The sequence below is a fragment of the Mirounga leonina genome, unplaced genomic scaffold (genome assembly GCF_011800145.1).
Source record: "Mirounga leonina isolate KUSES-001 unplaced genomic scaffold, KU_Mleo_1.0 Mir_127, whole genome shotgun sequence".
NCBI lineage: Eukaryota > Metazoa > Chordata > Mammalia > Carnivora > Phocidae > Mirounga > Mirounga leonina.
The window spans coordinates 53,277,461-53,293,315 of NW_023270316.1; the positions used below are offsets into that span (position 1 = coordinate 53,277,461).

The following is a 15,855-nucleotide window of genomic DNA, read 5'->3' on the forward strand; positions in this document are numbered from 1 at the left end:
TTTGATTCTCTTCCTCCACTCAGACCTTGGAGAAGGGTATTATTTTTAGTTTTCTTTCTAGATTGTTAATTACTTGAAAATTGAAATCATCTATCATATTCCTCACAACACTGGTACATTGATAGGTTAGCATCTGTGTGATGAAGGACAAAACTTGACCTGTCTCATTTGAAATGTTCCTGGCATGTACTAGGTGCTGAAGTGCTTGTTTAAATGAATTAATTGCCAGGGAATTATTACCAAGTAGAAATTTTTAACAAGCTGTTCAAAGACAACAGCTTATATAAATGACCAGATCTGGTTCATTTTTTAAGTTCTAATAATTTCCTTGGTCTTTTATTTAGTTCTCTTTTTTAAAAATTGTACAGGTAGCCTGTGTTCATTGTTGAAAATTTAGAAAGTAAAAATAAACATAAAGAAAAAAAAATTACTCATGATGTCACCAACCAAAAATAACATTTTAGTGTATATACTTTCTGGTGTTGTTTTATGTAAACATACACTTACTTATTTTTCCTTACAAAAATAGGGGTTCATGTTTTAAAAACTTATAAGCAGTACAATCATTGATGTATTTTTTCCTTTTCAAAGTTGAGTTCATGCATCCTGTTTCTCCGTTAAGAACTCCTAAAGCATTGTCTGTACTTGCTGTCTCCCATTCCTTCCCTCCTGTTCTCTCTTAAACCCACTCTAATCAGACTCTCACTCCTACTCCCTGCAGCTCTAAAAAAGAGCTTTTTTTGTTAAAGATTTTATTTATTTATTTGGCAGAGACACAGTGAGAGGAGCACAAGCAGGGGGAGTGGGACAGGGAGAAGCAGGCTTCCCATTGCTCAGGGAGCCCGATGTGGGGGCTCAATCCCAGGACCCTGGGATCATGACCTGAGCGGAAGGCAGCCAGCCGCTTAATGACTGAGCCACCCAGGCGCCCCTCCCTGCAGCTCTTGTCAACGACTTTGACCTCTTTGATAAATCCAGCAGTCAGGTCTCAGCTCACATCTAACTTAACCTATCAGAAGTGTTTGAAACTGTTTTTCCCTTACTTTTGGTGTCTGCTTTTCCTTCTGCCTCACTGCTGGGCCTCCTGTCTGCTTACTGATTCATCTCCATTTCTCTGCCCCTCAGACTTGCAATCTCTAGGGTTCAGTCTTTGGACTTCTTCTCTTCTCTCACTCCTTAGGTGATCTCATTCAGTCTCATGGCTTTACATACTGTATATATACTCATGACTCCCCAATGTTACCTCCAAGTCACACTTCTCCATTTAGATATGGATATCTCCATTTAACCCAAAAGACCACCAGCATGTGAATAATAACCCAGTAGGTAGACGGGTGTGTGATCAAAGCCCTGATTGGCATGCCTTAGCAGCCAATCCACAGGGGGCCCACACTTAGGATCCTTAAGATAGTTCCACAAAAGAGCTCATAAGAACCCCTGGATTTAAATGTCAAAATGGCAACCCTCTTGGGTCTCCTCCCTCTCTGGGAGTTTTGTACTGTCGCTCAATAAACTTTGCCTTGCTGTCTACCACTCTTCGTCTGGTCTCCCTCTTCATTCTTCGAAGCAGTATGACCACGAACCGTGGGCACTAAAGGAATAGAAATCGTACAACAGTAGTTCATTAGGGAGTGCTCGTATGATCGACAGTTCCAGAAGGGAAGAGAAGGAAGAAGGACAAAGGGACAATTTAGGCTGCAGTACAGTCGTAACAAAGGCCTCAGCCAACCCCATGCCAAGCTCTGAAGCCCAGATGGCTCATGGTGGTTGTCCCAGATTGGGGCAAGGAGCCATGAGACTAAATGATATCACCTGATAAGTGAATTATAGATATGAAGTCTAAGGACTGAGCTCTAGAGAACTACAGTGTTTATACCCCCATATCAACCAGTCATTAAATAGAGACTGCTCTGGGAAGGGGACCTGAACTTGACTTTCTTCAGCCAAGGCAATTCCTGAAGAGTCTGACGGCTCACTGCCATCTGCCAGCAACAGCCCCAGCACCCAAAGTGTAAGTCCTTCACTTCTGAAGGAGAAGCTGCGCAGTGTATGGTAGTGTTTACTACATCATCTTTAATCCCTCTCTCATAGTGTTGCTTTCAGAATACATTTAGAATCTGATCACTTTTAAACTAGCTCTGCTATTACCACACTGGCCCATACCACCATCATCTCTTGCCTAGATTATTGTTATGTCCTCTTAACGGGTCTCCTGCTTCCCTCTTGCACCACTCTTTCTATTCTCCACATAGCATTTAGAGTAATCCTTTCAAAAGAAAGTCAAATGACATTACTCCAGTGCTCTGAGAATAGAATCCTAAATTATTTCTATTGCTTATGGCCTGTCCCCACCCCCCGGCCAGTCTGGCCCAATAGCCTCTCTAATACTACTCTCTTCCTGGCTCCTGCCTTTCCAGTCACCTTTCAGGGACCTTGCAGTTGTTTTCTGGTCTCTCTTGGCCTGCCTGTCTGCTATCCTGATGTCCTCCCCACTTTGTCAGTTCCTCCTCTTCCTTCTCTATCAGCCAGTCCTGGAGGTAAAAAAGATGTGTGTCATACTAACATTAATAACTTATCAAGGTTATCCAATGAGAAAATTACTGCAGAGTTTAGGAAAAGTTCAAGCCTTTTGCTTCTACTGATTTCTTTTTTTCTGGTATATCTTAGTGTAGAAAAATTAATGTATTTGAAAGTGAAATATTAAGTTCATCTTGGTCATGGTTTCTTGTAAAGGATCATTGCTTAGTGCTCGCCCCTTCACAGTTTCGAGTTGACTTCTAGTAAAATGCATTGCTCTTACTGCAGCTATGATGGGATTGAGGTCATGCCACCTCATACGTGGAACTAATTATATCATGCTCTTTCTTTCCTGTACAGAGCCTTTCATCCTACTATAAAGGAGGATTTGAACAGAAAATGAGTAGGCGAGAAGCTAGTCTTATTTTGGGTATAAGGTACGTGTGCTGAATAAGTATTATTTTGTTTGTGGCCAAGCTTGTTTTGGAAAAAGGAGAAAATGTTACAGTAAAGTTATCTTTATATTTTAAGTTATGAATAGGAGGCAGAGGAAGAAAATACAAAATTTTTACATTTTAAAACTTCACATCTAAGAGAATATCCTACTCCCCCTAAAAATATCAGGCATGATGTGCTGTGTCTTTATTCCTTAACAAGGAACTCTTAATACTAGTTTCACAGCAATTATCAAAATATCCCTTATTGTGACACTGAATTGTTTCTGGATTTAGTTTTATAATTTGCTATCTAATCATTTTTCTGTTATAACATGGGATCTGTTTCACAATTCTTTTCTATTTCCATAATTTGATCTAGCATATTTTATTATAATTGTTTCACCTTAGTATCTATTGTGTGACTTTGGACAGCATAGGAGAAAGTTAATGTTGTTGTGTGATTGCTCTGTGATATCTTCCTAACTTTAGTGTTAAGTGATGTACCCTGCTATAGATTTGCTAGTTGATATATTCATTTGTTTACTTTATGTTCCTTTAGAACTCACTCAAATTTTTGTGGGGGTTGGTTATAGTATGTCATCCACAACAGATCTTCTGATGATTTAATCAACACAAGCTCAATATAGGTCATAAAGCCCTATGTTGATATAGTCTTTTAAATCTCTTGTAGATTAGCAGATTTTTAAGGCCAAAACATTTAATTACTTCTTTTGCCTTAGCAAGAAAAACAAAGGGGTGAACAAGCAAGGGAAACAGCTCAGTTCAGCTTGGTGCTTTATTAAATAAAAGATGAAATCTCTCACTGAGAATAGGTTTCAGGTAGGGGAACCAAATTAGGAAGTTGGCTATATTGCTGATTATTATTTGCTTTAATATTATTCAGGATGGCATTGTTATTTTTCTTGAAGTTTTATTGGGTCCCCACACCATCCCATTCATAGTCTTGAAATAGGAATATACAAAGGTTCTTGAGAAAATATCATTTAACATCATCCAAGGCACTCCTGTTATTGAGACAGATAATTAGAACTTAAGATTTATGGTTATAAAGGTTTATCCTGTTGAACTAGAAACTGTAGAAAATTTCACAAGGATAATTTGCTGTTAAGAGTATATCCTCTAATTACAGGTGAGTCTGAGTATGAATACCGGTTTTACCATTTACCAGCTGTGTGACCTCAATGTCATCATTTGTAAAATAAACATAATATCAGTTTCTATTGCCTAGGACTGTTGTGAAGACTAATACATAGATAATTCTTAATATAAACATGGCACTTAGTAACTACTCAACAAATACCAGCTGAGCAAAACAGATCCTTGTCCCGGTTCTATCACTAAAGCACCACATTGTACGAGTCTGGTCAAGTTATTTTATTTATTTATTTTTTTTAAGATTTTATTTATTTGACAGAGAGAGCACAAGCAGAGGGAGTGGCAGGCAGAGGGAGAAGGAGAAGCAGGCTTCTGTTGAGCAGGGAGCCCGATGCGGGACTTGATCCCAGGACCCTGGGATCGTGACCTGAGCTGAAGGCAGATGCTTAACCGACTGAGCCACCCAGGTGCCCCCCGGTCAACTTATTTTTAGTTCTTCTGCCCTTCAGTTTCTTCAGTTTTGAATAGAATTAATACTATTTAGCCTTGTTGAAATAATGTAAAATGATAGGAGGATACCTTTTTATAAAAGTACCTACCAAATAACAGGTGCTAAATAAATGTTGGCTCCTCTTTCTTCCTATCTGTATCACAAATGCAGAAGCTAAATATTTGCTCTTAACACATTAAATAGAAGGGTAAGCCTTATTTGCTTTCCTCTAGCCCTTTCTTTCAATCAGGTAGTGTTGATTTTGAGAAGATTCTTTAAGATGTGAATACATTGCCGTGGCTCCATTCTCTATGATCAATGAATCTAAGCTATATAGACTATATAACAAATAGGTAAAGGCAAAATGGAGCTGACTGTATGGATAACCTATTAAAAAATATTCTATGTGCTACTAGATGATCCTGTACATTCTTACATATTCATGAAACCTAATATATTTTACCGAGCTGCCCAGAAAAACTATTACTATACCTGTTACTCTCTGAAGTGATGCACATGTGTGATTCTCATACTTTTTGAAAACTTCTGTGGAACTGTGTTAAGCTAAATGTTACTCAAAAGACCAATAGTAAAAATGATGAAACCAAAACTACTCCATTTGCCCCAGGATTAGAGAACACCACTCAGTTCCATGCACCCCAATTCCCAGTCCCAGTCAAAGTGGGTACACATTCCAGGGAACACTGTGTATTCCTTGATCTAGGAAATGTGATATTTAAAGTTATACTTTCAATTTCATGGTGAAATTGTTTGTACTGGAGATCCATTGCTCTTTATTTAATTTTTATACTATGTTTAAGAACTACGATTCTCCCATCTTGTTTAATCTTTAGAACAACAAATAAATTTATTAAAATGTACTAAGTTCCTAGAGACTTAATATAGCAATAAGGAAAAGGGAATAAACTCTGTAGGCACACAAGAATACTTCCCTCATTCCCAAAGTTCATCACTATGAGTCTGATAATTATTACCTTTTTTTTTTTTAAAGATTTTATTTATTTATTGGAGAGAGAGAGAGAGAATGGGAGAGAGAGAGAGAACATGAGAAGGAGGAGGGTCAGAGGGAGAAGCAGACCCCTGCTGAGCAGGGAGCCCAATGCGGGGCTCGATCCCAGGACGCTGGGATCAAGACCTGAGCCAAAGGCAGATGCTTAACGACTGAGCCACCCAGGTGCCCCTTTATAGCCATTTTCTTTTGGAGGGCTGTATAAAATGCATTAAGCATCTATTGCATATTTAATACTAGATGCTATTTTAAGATACAAAACATAGCTTCTCTTCTTTAGTATCTACCTAAGGAGACATGTCAAATATCTACAGAAGAGCTAGGAAACATAACTAATAAAGGAAAGAGAATGATAAATGTAGACTTACTACAGGAAACTAAACATATTGGAATTAAAAAAAAAATAATGTGTTTTTCATTTCTTAATAATTAGGCAGTTAAAGTGTTCATAGCCCTGGTGCAGTGTTTAATGACTTCTTTTTCAAAACTTAGTAGTCTTTAGAATCAGACAGTGTCTTGATTGGCTATCTGGGAAGTATCTACAAAACAAAAAGTAAGTTTGAAATGGTCCCCCAGAGGACTTTCAAAAAACAGTGAAAAGGAATACCCTAATAGTCCTTACACTAAAAGACTTTTTTTTTTTAATTTTTTTTAATTTTAAAAATTCTCCTTTAGTTTTATTGAGATATAATTGACAAAAAACATTGTATATGTAGGATGTAAAATATATTGATTTGCTATATGTATAATACATATAGATTGCAAAGTTTACATTTCCATGAACAGTTCCCTTTGCATCTTTCTAACATTTGTTTATTTCTTGTCTTTTTGATGACAGTCATTCTACAAGCTGTGAGGTGATATCTCATTGTGGTTTTGATTTGCATTTCCCCGGTGATTAGTGATGCTGATCACCTCATGTACCTGTTTGCCATTTTATGTTTTTGGAAAAAGGTCTAGTCAGATCCTCCACTCATTTTGAAATCAGATCCACCTATCTATCTAGCTATGCTATATTATTGAATTGTATGAGTTCTTTATTTTGGAAATAACCTCCTACTAGATATATGATTCACAAATATTTTCTCCCTATTCCGTAGGTGACTTCTTTCATCTTGTTGATGGTTTTCCTTACTGTGTAGAAACTTTTTAAAGTTTGATGTAGTCCCACTAGTTTAATTTTGTTTTGTTGCCTTTGCTTTTGATTTCAAATTTTAAAAATTACTGCAAAGACTGATGTCAAGGAGCTTACCCCCTGTATTTCCTTCTAGGAGCTTTATGGTTTCAGGTCTTTAGTTCAAGGCTTTAATCCATTTTGAGTTGATTTTCATGTGTGGTGTGATAAGGGTCCGGTTTCATTCCTTTGCATGTGGCTGTCCAGATTTCCCAATACCATTTATTGAGGAAACTATCGTTTATTTGTTTTCTGTTTTTGGCTCCTTTGTCATAATTGACCATATATATATGGGTTTATTTCTGGGTTCTCTATTCTGTTCCATTGATTTATGTGTCTGTTTTTAACCTAATACCATACTGTTTTGATTATTATAGGTCTGTAATATAGTTTGAATTTAGGAAGTGTGATGCCTCCACCTTTGTTCTTTCCCAAGATTGCTTTGGCTATTTGGAGTCTTTGTGGTTCCATACAAATTTTAGGATTGTTCCATTTTTGTGAAAAATGCCTTAGGAATTTTGATAGGGATTTCATTGTATCTGTAGATTGCTTTGAATAGTCTGGACATTTTAACAAAATGAATTCTTCCAATCCGTGAGTGTGGGATATCCTTCTATTTATTGGTGTTTTTAATTTCTTTCACCAATGTCTTATAGTTTTCAGTGTATAGGTCTTTAACCTCCTTGTTAAATTTATTTCTAGGTATTTTATTCTTTTTGATGCAATTGTAAATGGGATTTTCTTACTTTCTCTTTCTGATAGTTTGTTTTTAGTGTATAGAGGGGCAACAGATTTTTGTATATTGATTTTGTATCCTCCAACTTTACCTAATTGATGGGTTAGTTCTAACAGTTTCAGGGTTTTCTTTATGTAATATCATGTCATCTGCAGTTTTACTTCTTTGTTTCCGATTTGGATGCTCTTCATTTCTTCTTCTTGCCTAATTCCTCTGGCCATGACTTCCAGTACTATGTTGGATAAAAGTGGTGAGAGCAGACAACCTGTGTTGTATCTAATCTCAGAGGAAAAACTCTGAGCTTTTCACCATTGAGTATGATAGTTGCTATGCATTTGTCATATGGCCTTTATCATGTTGAGGTATATTCCCTCTATACTAACTTTGTTGAGAGTTTTTGTCATGAATGGGTGTTGAATTTAGTCAAATGTTTTTCTACATCTTTGGAAATGTCATGATTTTTATCCTTTATTTTGTTTCACATTTATGGTGTTTCACATTGATTGATCTGTGGATATTGCACCATCCTTTCATCCCTGGAATAAATCCTACTTGTTCATGATGTATGATCCTTTTAATGTTTTGTTGAATTTGGTTTGCTTATATTTTGCTGATGAGTTTGGCATCAATGTTCATCGGGCATATTGGCCTGTAATTTTCTTTTCTTCTAGTGTCCTTGTCTGCTTGTGGTATCAGGATAATGCTTGCCTTATAAAATGAGTTTGGAAGGCGTTTCCTCTTCTATTTTTTGGAAAAGTTTGAGGAGAATTGGTATTCTTTAGATGTTTGGTAGATTTCAGTGAAGGTGTCTCATCCTGGGGTTTTCTCTGTTGGGAGGTTTTTGATTAGTGATTCAATCCATTGTTAATAATTGGTCTGTTCAGATTTTCTATTTCTTCCTCATTCAGTCTTGGTAGTTTATATGTTTGTAGTATTTGTCTCTTCTACATTGTCCATTTTGTTGGTGTATAATGGTTGATAATAGTTATGATCCTTTGTATTTTTGTGGTATCAGTTGTAATGTCTTCTCTTTCATTTCTGATTTTATTTGAGTTCTCTCTGTTTTTTTCTTGAGAGTCTAGCTAATGGTTTGCCTATTTTGTTTATCTTTTCAAAAACACAGCCCTTCATTTCATTAAGACAATAAAAGACAACTTTTTATTGTCTTTTTAATCTTTGTTTCATTTATTTTTACTCTGGATCTTTGTTATTTCCTTCCTTCAACTAACTTTGGCCTTAGTTTATCCTTCTTTTTTCTACTTCCCTGAGGCATAAATAAAGTTGTTTATTTGAGCTCTTTCTTTTTTCTTAATATAGGCATTTATTACTATAAACTGACTGTAAACTTCCATCTTAGAACTGCTTTTGCTGCATCCCATAAATTTGTTGTTATATTTCCATTTTCATTTGCATTTGTCTCGATGTTTTTTTTCTCTTTTGATTTTGTCTTTGACTCAGGACATTTTTTTATTCATAGAAGAATATTTTATATTCAGCAGTTGATAGTGTGTTTTAACATGCTTGGTGATCTGTTACTTAACCTCAAAAGATTAGAAGTATAAGTAACTGTCAAGGAATAGCTAGACTGGAACAATGGCAGAATCAAGGGTTCACAGCTGATATCACGGGAGGCAGTGCTAAAAACAGACAGAAGAACTTAAATGGAAAGCATTCGAGGACTCTTTTAAGACAAGGGTGAACAGGGGCACTTGGGTGGCTCGGTCGTTAAGCGTCTGCCTTTGGCTCAGGTCATGGTCCCAGGGTCCTGGGATCGAGCCCCGCATTGGGCTCCCCGCTCCGCGGGAAGCCTGCTTCTCCCTCTCCCACTCCCCCTGCTTGTGTTCCCTCTCTCGCTGTATCTCTCTCTGTCAAATAAATAAAATCTTTAAAAAAAAAAAAAAAAAGACAAGGGTGAACAAAAATATCTGCAGATCTTAAGAATTTCTTTGCACTTAATTTATACTCAGGTTAATACTTTTGAGTCATTCAAGAAACAAATTAGGTTACTTATACTACATTTTTAAAGGTTTTTTTTTTTTTTTTAAAGATTTTATTTATTTATTTGAGAGAGAGAATGAGAGAGAGCACAGGAGAGAGGGGAGGGTCAGAGGGAGAAGCAGACTCCCCGCCGAGCAGGAAGCCCGATTCGGGACTCGATCCAGGGACTCCAGGATCATGACCTGAGCCGAAGGCAGTCGCTTAACCAACTGAGCCACCCAGGCACCCCTTATACTACATTTTTAAAAGTGGGAAATATGTAATATATTTTCATAAGCATGCTTTATCTTTATAATAATAACTAAAGGCTAGTTATTTTTGAACACTAACTCTATGCTAGGTTATGCTGATCCTTTTACTTGCATTATCTAATTTATTCTTAAAATAATCCTGGGAGGTAGTTTATTTTATTTATTTATTTATTTTAATTTTATTTGTTTATTTGACAGAGAGAGACACAGCGAGAGAGGGAACATAAGCAGGGGGAGTGGGAGAGGGAGAAGCAGGCTTCCCGCGGAGCAGGGAGGGGCTCGATCCCAGGACCCTGGGATCATGACCTGAGCCGAAGGCAGATGCTTAATGACTGAGCCACCCAAGCGCTCTGTGGGAGGTAGTTTAGTATGTCCATTTTACTTAGGAGAGAATTTTCACTCAGAGAGTTTAAGTGAGCAAGACAGAGTTTTGCAGCTAATGAATGGTGGAATCAGGATGTTGAACCTATGTTTGAATATCTCTAAAAGTACCTGCTTTTATCCAGTACAGTGTGGTTCATCCATACAAATTAAATTACTTTGAGCTTTACAACAACCACTCTGTACTTTAAGTTAGCTGCCATTGTCCCAATTTGAGACCCAGGAAAGTTAAAGAACTTAGATAAGATAGTATAGCTATTAATTAGCAATACCAGAATTTTGTTGTTGTTAACTGTTAATTTAGTTTCCTTGCTTGGAAAATGTGCTAGTCAGAAACTTTTCCAATACTGGATAAATTAGTTTTTACTGAAATAATTTTAAGTTCATTTAACGTTCTCAATTTTTGTTACAGCTTTTCCCATAGGTTTCTCACAAGTTAAATAAATTATGAGCTATGAAGAGTTTTGAGATGCTCTGTTGAAACATAATAATAATAATGAAAGCTAACTATTTTAAAGCACTTGCTACATGCCAGGCACTGCTCTAGCACTTTGTTGGCTTTAACTCATTTAATCCCTACAGTCGCTCTATGAGGAATTTGTTGTTCTTAGCCCTGTTTTACAATGAGGAAACTGAAGTACAGAGAGGTTAAAACTTTTGACTGCGTTTACCCCATCCGAAATAGCAATGGAAATGAAATCTGGCAGTCTAGTAGCTCTGGAGTCCAGATACCTGTCTGTTACATTATGTAAACTGCCTTCCCCCCAAATAACTTGAGGCATATGTTTTCAAACTCAGTATAGTCTATAGACTATGACTCTCCTACCCTGTATGTTGTGTTTTATTTTATTCATTTATTTTTTAAAGATGTATTTATTTTAAAGAGAGAGAGCATGAACGGGAGGGCCAGAGGGAGAGGGAGAGAGAATCTCAAGCAGATTTCATGATGAGCCTGGAGACCAACTCGGGGCTTGATCTCACCACCCTGAGATCACAACCTGAGCTGAAACCAAGAGTGGGTTGCTTAACTGACTGTGCCACCCAGGCGCCCCTATTGTGTTCTTTTTTTTTAATTGATTGAAAATAGAGACTGGCATTACAAAGGAAGAAAAATACATGCAATATTGAATGAACAGTTTATTTTGATGGTTAGTAGACTTCAGTGACAAGCTGTAATTTCATATTTAGCCACAAGATGGTGAAATTCTCATTAGTTTTTAATTCCTTGAAACCCATATAAACTGTCAATTTATAATCTGCATTCGACACTATTTATTATAAGCACTTTAATTTCTTTTTACAGCCCATCTGCTGGCAAGGCCAAGATTAGAACAGCTCATAGGAGAATCATGATTTTGAATCACCCAGATAAAGGTAGGTAAAATTCCTATTTTTCATAATATGTGGATCTGAATCTGTTCTGAATTCCTTTCAGTTTACTTAAACTCATTATAAGTGATATATGTAAGTGATATTTATATATATATTGTTGAAATAGAAGTTTATGTGCCACATGTATTGTGATTTTTCTTACAAGTAAATAAGCTTTTGGATTGGAGTTCAGTAACCCACAGAGGTGGTGGATTCATATTATCAGCTTTCAAGAACTTAGTTACTGATTTTTATATATGCGTACCTAGCCCCTGTTTGAGGCTCCTAGCATTTTGCCTGGGAAAGAGAAAACATGAGTTGTGGACTCTGTGTGAATTGATATGGGCGTCATGAATTACGTTTGTTTAACCTTAAACATAAAAGCATAAGATTTAGAGGGTATCTTCTAAATCTCTGTACTATGTCATAGATAATTCTGAATTTCTTAATTTTATTCTGGAAGGCTCTGAGGCTGAGCCATTTGTTTTTAACTTAATAACATTAAGGTTATTAATGTAAATTTATCTTACAGAAAGACAATTATTATTACTTTAACTACACTACAGCTGCTTGAGAGAGAAAGCCCATATGTTCATTACTGTTTCTTCTCTAAAATAACAGATGGTAGAAAGTTGCACTGTATTTCAGAAGTCAAGGGTGCAGTGGGGGAGGAAAATGAAGGGTTTTTTGGATTCTTATTTACAGACTTCCAGTTTTCCAATTTTCTTGAAAAAAATTAAAAACAAATTTTGGATTTCTACACATCCTGACACCAAAGTAGGGCATTCTTTTTCGGTTTCCTCACTTAATTATGTACTATAAAAATTCTTTTCACTAAACATCATCTTTGGCTTTTTTATTTGCTCTTCTTTAGTATGAATAAATAAGAGAATAAACTTTGAAAAGAGATTTTGCTTAAAATTTCTAAATAGCTTCAACAGTTACTAAAAGATCCACTCAACTAATTTACTTCGCATTGTGGGCTTTCAGAGTAATTGGCTCAGAAAGAAATGTGTTTAAAGTGCCTCCTTGAAGCCCTCTGTCTCCTACTAAACATCCTTTGTCCCTTCCAGGTCAAGTGTATGCCCTTCTCTGATTGATTGCAGTAGGATCAGGCACTCATGTCTTTCAGATGATTGACAAGTTGTTGATTGTGCCTACTGGCAAGGAAGCAAGTTCTAAAATGTATCTAAGAGAACATGTATTTTTAGATACATTTAGTAAAAAAAGAAAATGTATTTCCTATGAGCCAGTGGTGTTTACAGAATTACTTGATTTACTCCGAGGTCATATATTTATCAGAGGTGGGATTGTTGACTGCTTGTAGTATGCTTACTGATATCCTGTCTGGCCCCGTGTAGTAGCAGGATGTGAGGGAATGGACCTGGAAGCCGGAGGCTGGTGTTTTTCTCTGGCTTCTGCCTTCTAACTAGCAGTATGACCTTGAACACTCCCTTTACCTCTCAAAATGTCAATTTTATCTTCTATAAAATGAAGGGATTTCTTTCTTTTTTAAATTTTTTTAAAGATTTTATTTTTATTTTTGACAGAGAGAGAGTGTGTACAAGCAGGGGAAGCAGCAGGCAGAGGGAGAGTGAGAAGCAGGCTCCCTGCTCAGCAGGGAGCCCAACGTGGGGCTCGATCCCAGGACCCTGGGATCATGACCCGAGCCGAAGGCAGACGCTTAACTGTCTGAGCCACCCAGGCGCCCCTGAGGGGATTTATTTCTAAAGTCCTTTTTGTTAAGTGATATAATATCTTTATATGCCTATTCAATTAATGAAGAACTTGTACTGTATATTTCTATTCAGATCACATTTTTCACCCAAGAAAGATGCTTTTAATCATTTTGGATTATTGTACCCTCTAAGAATGTATTGACAACTGTGGACATTTTGTTCATATAATTGCTCATTCACCCACAATTTTAAAAACATTTGGAGTTTCAGAGAGTTCATAGATTTCCCAACACCCATGTGTATGCTCACAGTTAAGAACTCCTGCTCTAATAAAAGTAGAGTGAATTAAGGAATATTGCCATCACTGGAGGGAAAGTATTCATGGATGATGGAGTTAGGAGATGATAACTCATAAATCCTGAAATGGTCTCTTGAGAAGGAAGGTCGTTTTGTTTTCTTTTTAATGAGAGGAAGGTAACAGATTTTCAACAAAAATGTCTCATTGTTTTCAGAGAGAGAAAGCTAGAAGTATTTGGGGAAATATGAGAATGGGGAACTCTTAATTTTGTCTCTTCTTCTTCTTCTTCTTCTTTTTTTTTTTTTTTTTAGTATTTTACTTATTTTGACAGAGAGAGACACAGCCAGAGAGAGAACACAAGCAGGGGGAGTGGGGGAGCAGGGAGCCTGATGCAGGGCTCGATCCCAGGACTCTGAGACCATGATCCGAGCCGAAGGCAGACGCTTAACGACTGAGCCACCCAGGCGCCCCAGTTTTGTTTCCTCTTTTTCTAATTCCTTATCATATTTGCTTTGACCAGGTCAGCACTGACTGAGTGTTATATAGGTAGTTGCAAAACTTAAATCCTCTACTCCATGCTTCTGAAATTCATGAATATACCCCCACTTCATCCCCAAGTCACATTTCTGCTGGTTTTGCTGCCAGCCAGTAAAACAAAGTTGGAACTTCAAATGTGTGATCAACTATAATTTGTCACACATTTCATTATCAACTTGTGCAAAGACAGTGACACGAAAAAATTAGGTGTGGGGATGGCTGAAAATAAATTTTTTGTAACCAGTTTTAAATGAGCATTCGGATGTGTTTTGGTAAAAAGTAAAGTTTGCTATTCAATTTAGTGAGATAAAATCTCAGTTGATCTAATGCTTTCAGATTAATATCTTTTAGATTATGCTTTTTTAAATTGCTGAAGAGAGGTTGGTTGTTAGGAAATAAGCAGTTGATATTATGCTTAATGAATATAAAAAGGAAGACAGACTAGGTAAATTTGAAAAGCTATAGAACCTCAGCAATCTCTTAAAAACTCTCTAATTCAGTGCTACTCAAAAGTATAGTTTGCTTGTTCATGTGGGCCAGTTTGTTACCTGTATGCAATGAATTAAGAACAGAAATCAAAAGTAAGCATTTAGAAACCCTTAGAGCAGTTTGACATTGTGGTAACATCCAAATGTGTGATTACAAAATTACTTTTGTAATTTGTAAATGTATTGGTCCACTACGAGCTGGAAATTTTTTTAGAAGTGCTTCTTCACCGTAGTGAAGACACTGATCTGATCAATGCTGCCTGCTAAATCAAGACTGTTCCTGCTCTATCCTGGGGAAAATGTCCTGTTAGCTCTCCTTAAAGATTTTTTTTTACTGATGGAGAGCTTCCTGCTTGACAAGAAGCCCACTTGTAGGCAGCTCTAACTACTAGAAATTTCTTCCTTATATTTAACTGAAATCTGCCTGCCTGCAGCAGAGATTCTCATTCTTTTTTCGTTTATGCCCCCTTTTGATAAACATTCAGTACTTTCACTCTTTTTAAATAGTATTTAAGTAGGGGGGCGCCTGGGTGGCTCAGTTGGTTAAGCGACTGCCTTCGGCTCAGGTCATGATCCTGGAGTCCCTGGATCGAGTCCCGCATCGGGCTCCTTGCTTGGCGGGGAGTCTGCTTCTCCCTCTGACCCTCCCCCCTCTCATGTGCTTGCTCTCTCTCATTCTCTCTCTCTCAAATAAATAAATAAAATCTTTAAAAAAAAAAAAAAGGCTTAAAAAAATAGTATTTAAGTAGGGCGCCTGGATGGCTCAGTCAGTTAAGTGTCTGCCTTTGGCTCAGGTCATGATCCCAGGGGTCCTGGGATCAAGTCCCACATTGGGCTCCCTGCCCAGTGGGGAGTCTGCTTCTCCCTCCCCCCTGCTTATGTTCTTGCTCTCTCAAGTAAATACATAAAATCTTTAAAAAATAGTATTTAAATAAAAAATATTGGGACTAAAAACAAACCAAAGTATACCATTGAATGGATTTTCCCTAATTGCTCTCATTGTAAAAGAAGCTACATTGTCCTGGTAATAATATATTACAATTTATTATGATATATTACACTTCAAAGATGTATTGTAAACATTTACAAAAAGAAAGACATGACCACCGAGAGCCAAAATGAATTCACTAAGAAAAAGTTATGCCTAATTAGGTTGATTTCCTTTTTTGATAGATGTAACTACACTATTACTTGTTTCAAAGGTCTCATCTTTTCTTCCCCTTATTTCAACATTTTAATTAGATTTAAGGCTTTGTATTTGAGTTAATAACTTTTTTGGTAAAAGTATAATTTAGTTTTATTCACATTGATTTTCCTTGATAAATGGTGTGATCTTTAAAAGGTAAAGAACT

General features: G+C 36.8%; 1 protein-coding gene across 3 annotated transcripts in view; it reads left to right on the forward strand.

Annotated features, from left to right (window-relative positions):
• The window catches only part of DNAJC15 (DnaJ heat shock protein family (Hsp40) member C15), an 80,049-nt gene that overhangs the window by 38,753 nt on the left and 25,441 nt on the right, over positions 1 to 15,855 (forward strand). For 2 of the 3 annotated variants that reach the window (XM_035003315.1, XM_035003318.1), the window contains exons 4-5: positions 2,878 to 2,954; positions 11,434 to 11,504. In XM_035003315.1, coding sequence (XP_034859206.1) covers positions 2,878 to 2,954; positions 11,434 to 11,504 — 148 coding nt within the window. Of the gene's footprint in view, positions 1 to 2,877; positions 2,955 to 11,433; positions 11,505 to 13,789; positions 13,817 to 15,855 lie in introns of those variants that run through there. The other variant, XM_035003317.1, reaches the window with a different exon arrangement.